Genomic DNA, 5507 nt, shown 5'->3' with positions numbered 1-5507 from the left:
CGATGTAGCGATGGTAATCCCCAAAGGCAGTTTTTACGGAAGCAGAACGCACAAGGCCGTCCTGTCAATAAAACATTAGTTATTCGTCCGAAAGGCCATGCCCCACGTCGAAGCAGCAAGGGATCGAGAATCAGCACAACGTCTCCAATTTGATAATTACTCTTCGGCACAGTCCTCCTATTTCGCTGTTCAAGCGCATGAAGGTACTCCTGAGACCAGCGTTTCCAAAACCGATCACGCATTGCTTTGACAAGGCGCCAATGAGTGACGTATTTTATAACTGCGTCCGCATTTGATCGTTCTGGAATCTGTTCTAAGGTCCTACCAATGAGAACATGGCCTGGAGTTAAAATGTTGAAATCGTCCAGATCGCTAGTGAGTGTTCATGCATGCTTTAATCTCCACAGTAAAAGTAGAGAACTCTTGATAAGTAAGGTTTTGTGTCCCAATCACCTTCTTCATAAGAGATTTCGCAGATTTAATGTTAGCTTCCCATAAGCCGCCAAAGTGAGGGGCAGAAGGCGGGATGAATTTCCATTTTATGCCTCGGTTCGCTAAAGAATCCTGCGCCAAGTCCCAAACGATTTCTGCTTCTCGCAGCATTGAACGAAGCTCTGCATCAGCACTATAGAATGTGGTAGCATTATCACTCCAGATTTCACGAGGGGCACCTCGACGACCAGCCAAGCGTCGCAGAGCGGCTAGAACGATTGAGTGGTGAGATCGCCGACAACTTCAAGATCCACGGCTTTTGAGCTTAGGAAAATCTATAGGGCGATGTATGCTTTGCTGGCGCGGTAGCCGCGCTAGACAGTCCACTTTATTGCGAGAGGTCTTGCATAATCTACTCCGGTTTTCTCAAAGGGAAAACTGACTGTAACTCTTTCAGAAGGAAGATTCCCCATCAACTGTGCGGATTTTTGAAGTCTGATGCGGGTGCGCACAAAACAATCACGAATATGTGCTTTGACAAGAACGCGACCTCGAATAATCCATGCTCGGCGAACAGCATAAGAGTAAGTTAATTGAAATCCACCATGTAGGGCTATTCGGTGGGCCCAGTCAACGGTCAGTTTTGCGAGAGGACTTTCACCGTGGAAGATGACCGGGTGTCGTTGATAATAAAGCACAGGAGAGTTCGCTAGTCGTCCACCGACATTCAGAATTCGAGTAGAATCGATGAATGAGTGTAAACGAGTAAGTAGACTGTGGCGCTTCAGTAATTTTTCCTGGTGAAGGTTCTCTAATTCGTCTTTAAAAAGGTAGCTTTGTGTCGAGAATATGCAAGTCAGGAACGCCTGATGTATTCTTTCAGGTGAAAGACATTGATCCATAAGTTGGGAACGCTCCGCTACTGGCTTGAGAAGAAGTTTAAGGCGTAAACAGCGCGCATTCACTCTTGTTAGGCGAGTCAGGGGCTTCATAGACGTACGGAAGTATTGGCCAGTGAACTTAAGTTTGTCGAAGCCATGGTGGGCCATGCCATCACAGTGCAATATTAGCGAAACAATGAGGGTTCGTTCCTCGAGTAGCAATATCAGCGGGGGTTTCAGCAGTAGGAACATAAAGCCAGGAGGCGTTGGAGAGATTTCGCTGTATTTCTGAGACTATTGGCGACGTAGATCGCGTAAGCAATTGAAAAAACTAGTTATGAGCAAAGCGGCGCACAATTCCAGTCCAGGGATAGTGATAGTTTTAACAGGTGAGATGCGACTCTTCGATGTTATGAGTCGTGTTTTAAAGGTTCCATGCTGAGACTGCACTCGGACGTAAAGTGCGGCAGCGAAGGTATGCTTGGTAGCATCTCCAAACCATGAATTTCCACCGAATTATCGGAATGGTAGCCTATTCATCCTGGACGATGTATTTCAGTTATATCAGACAGATTAGTCTGAAATTATCTCCATTGTAGAAGTAAAGGATTAGGAAATGGAGCATCCCAACCGATTTGTGCCTTCCAGAGATCCTGCATTAAAATTTTTGCAACGATGGTTTTTGGACTTAGCCGACCGACTGGACCAAAAAGTCGGGATATGTCTGCAAGAACTACTCTCTTAGTTATGGAACCGTCAATGACAATTGCTGGGGCTTTGAATCGGAATTGGTCAGATCCAGACCAGTTGATCTCGGAGTTTCGTAGTAGAATTTTCATCACTCGCGACTGACAAGATGTCGTCAACATAAATATTCTTGCGAATAACCTCTGATGCTTCAGGATATTTCTGAGTTTCATCTGTTGCTAACTTTTGGAGTGTCTAAATTGCTAGATAAAGAGAGCATAACATTCCATAGGTCAAGGTTCGAAGTTGCTAGTGACTATCTTCTTTTGTCCCTGGCTGCCGACAAACAATACGATTAAGATCAACATCCCTATCATCGACTTGAATCTGATGATACATCATCCCAATATCAGCACGAAAGGCAATGCTAGGAAATCTCCAACGTATCAAAACGGAAGCGAGGTCATTTTGTAATTTATGTCCTGTATATAACGGATGATACAAAGCAAGTCCTGATGTTGTTCTTTGTGATGCATTAAAGACAATGCTAAGTTTCGGATGACCATCTGCATTTCGCCAAACAGCATGATGCGGAATATATTATGTGGGTCTGGTACATGATGATATCGCTGAAGGTTGAATTAGGCGCATATGGCCTACCTTTTCATAATCGGATATGAATCGTATGTATTCCTTATTCAGCAGAGCGTCTTTGTTTAATCGTTGACATACGGAATTGAGTATTCGTTTAGCTCCTTGTAAAGATTCCCCTAGAGTGTAAATACAAGATGTTCGAAGGGGAAGGCGCACAATGTATCGACCGGAATTGTCACGTCGACATCCGGCCATGGATGCTCGTTCACATTCCTGATTCTCGAGTGAAATCATAGGAGGAATGTTCAATTCCTCCTGTTCCCAAAACCGCTTCAGAATTTCAGCAAGGTTGTCCTTTTGATGACTACTTAAAGCCATGACGTTTATGGAATGGTCTAAGATATTTAATGGCTCAGAAATTTCAACTGGGCCGATCAGAACCCATCCGAAAAAAGTTTGGAGAGCAACGGGATCATCACGTGATCCGTGACGAAGCCCGTCGAGAAGAAGTAAGCCGTAAATTTCAGCGCCCAAGAGTACGTCGATAGGTCTTGGCACTGCAAATTCTGGATCCGCTAAAGGAAGCCCTTGGATGTGCGCCCAGTTTCTGTTGACAATCGTCTGTGATGGAGTAAATACGCCAAGGTCTCGAAGAACTAGAGCGTTCACTTTGACAGGTAGTGTTACTTGCGAAGGCTCAAGACAAAAATTGACTCTCCTACGAGCAATCTTGATGGCCTTATTTCTAACCGTACTGACAGGAACATTAACTGCCTGTTGCGGAAGACCAAGTCGTCAAACCAAGACACGTGATATGAACCTGCTTTTAGAACCTCGATCGAGAAGTACTCTGACTTTAATTTGACGTCTAACCGGAGTTTTTACGAGGACTTGTGTCGTAACCAGCAACACTTGTCAGGAAGAGGTGGATGAATTCTCAATTGCTGACGGGATAAATCCAGAGTTAAACCGGGGTTTTTTCCCAGTTGAATTGACCGAGTCGTTAGACCTTGCTCGTTTACGGTCGGCGGAAGCGTGACGAGAAGTATGATGGCGTTCCTGAGATCGCTGATAATTTATCTTCGAAGTACAATCTTTTTTAAGATGTCCTACGGACAGACAGTTGACACATAGATGAAGCCGCAAGGCAGTCTCGCGCCGCTGGGTCGAGTCGAGTTCTGTCCACTGAGGACAAGAGCAAGTGTAGTTGTCATCTGTGCAGATCGCATACCTACGATTCACTGAGGTAGTCATTAACTTCGACTGTTTTTTATAACTCGTGCGGTTGTTCCAGTTGGAAGTGGCAGCAAGACTGTCACGCCCCGACTTGCCTAACATTTCGATGACTTTAAGTGCTCGAATCCGCTGTTGGAGAAACGTTTCAATTTTGGAATAGGCGGAAGTTGTATCTGCTTCACCAAACTGATTTTCCCAATCTTGATGAGTAACAGAATCCATTCTCTTTGCAGCTATGAATGCAAATAAGGGATCCCAATTATTGATCGGACAACTAATGCGGGGGCTTAATGATTCTCTGCGCAGTGTAAGTGTGTCTAATTATGTTAGTAAACCCTCTGCACTTTCTTCTTTCAAAGCATTGATGGAAGTTAAAGCCTAGAGATGATCGTGTAATAATAATCGCTTATTGTCGTAGCGATTTAAGAGAAGGTTCCAGGCTTTCAGATAATTCGTCTCTGTAGTCGGAATCGCATCCAAAGTGCTCTCAGCTGTACCCTAAACCACCCCCTTCAAGCAGTACAGTTTTTGCACCGGAGTGAAGGAAGCATCATCGTGCACCATGGAACGAAAAAGAACACGAAAGGATTCCCAATCCTCTTGTCGCACTGAGAATGTAGGAAGATTGATCCTGGGCAAATGAGTCTGATTATATGACCGAGAGACTGTTGCTGGATGATCTACTGTAAGCGCTGAGAGATTCGTGACACGGTCGACACAAGCTTCTTCATCGTACAGATGGCTTTGCACCTCAATGAAAGTAGCTTCGATTGTATCAAACTGGTTGTCAGTGAAATATAATTCTGTGGCGAGGTAATCCTTGCCCATTAGTTCAAGGTGATTAGATTGAAACTTCTGAAAATAGTCATTTAGTAGCTGAGTCTGACTACGTAGAAATTCGCAGGTAATTTTATCTCGCTCAACAGCAAACACATTTCTTTTGATATTGGCATTCGAACTTATTAATGATAGTTGACTATTCAGAAGTTCCATAGCTCTCATGGTGACAAATGGTTAGTAGATTGCTGATCTGTAACAAATTAAGTAACAAAAAATAATCCTACAATCCCCGTTTTGTAAGATCAGAAGAAAGTCGAAACGGATTCGAAAGTCAAGGAAGAGAAGAACTGTGAATGTTCAACACCTTAGATACTATCAATTGTTATGATTCGGGGAAACAGCCTGAAGTCTCAATAAAGGTTCAAGAGGTTAAAGTATCAATACTGAACAGATTTATAAATATCAGTCTTCAAAATATCTTATAAGAAGTTGAAATTAATCAGTATGGACTGCCGCTAGCACGAACATTATTTCAGTCTTAGCTATTTAATGTCATCGCCATGCCTTATACGGCGTACTCACATAGCACCTGATCGCGTCCAGTCAGGGTCATGCTACACATAGCATCTGGCATCGTCCGGCCAGGTGCATGTTAGTCAAAGTCAAAGTCTTGGCCTTGGTTGGCGCCCTCTCATGGCATCCGGCTGTATTAAGCCAGGCACATGCTTCTTCATCGTAACAGTCATGGCCCTGATCGGCGCTCTCACATGCCATCCGGCTGTGTCAAACCAGACGCATGCTTCTCTATCGTCACAGTGATAGCCCGTAGGCGCTCTCACACGGCGAATTGCCACCGCGTACCAGAGGCCTGCAACAGGGCGACTAGCCGCTGCAGGC

General features: G+C 44.4%; 2 protein-coding genes across 2 annotated transcripts; both read right to left on the bottom strand.

Annotated features, from left to right (window-relative positions):
* Positions 1-806: 806 nt before the first annotated feature.
* Positions 807-1481, bottom strand: LOC117171059. The gene has a single exon (XM_033358107.1). It carries the CDS (start codon positions 1479-1481, stop codon positions 807-809), a length of 675 nt encoding a protein of 224 aa, XP_033213998.1.
* Positions 1482-2309: 828 nt separating this feature from the next.
* On the bottom strand, positions 2310-4052 carry LOC117171058. Its single transcript, XM_033358106.1, has 3 exons — positions 3591-4052; positions 2618-3368; positions 2310-2566 (listed from the first exon to the last, which is right to left on the bottom strand). The coding sequence occupies exons 1-3, from the start codon at positions 4050-4052 to the stop codon at positions 2310-2312; spliced, it is 1470 nt and encodes a 489-aa protein (XP_033213997.1).
* Between the last annotated feature and the right edge of the window lie 1455 nt (positions 4053-5507).

This window comes from Belonocnema kinseyi, chromosome 4 (genome assembly GCF_010883055.1).
Source record: "Belonocnema kinseyi isolate 2016_QV_RU_SX_M_011 chromosome 4, B_treatae_v1, whole genome shotgun sequence".
Taxonomy (NCBI): Eukaryota; Metazoa; Arthropoda; class Insecta; order Hymenoptera; family Cynipidae; genus Belonocnema; species Belonocnema kinseyi.
This window is presented reverse-complemented; position numbering and strand designations above follow the sequence as displayed.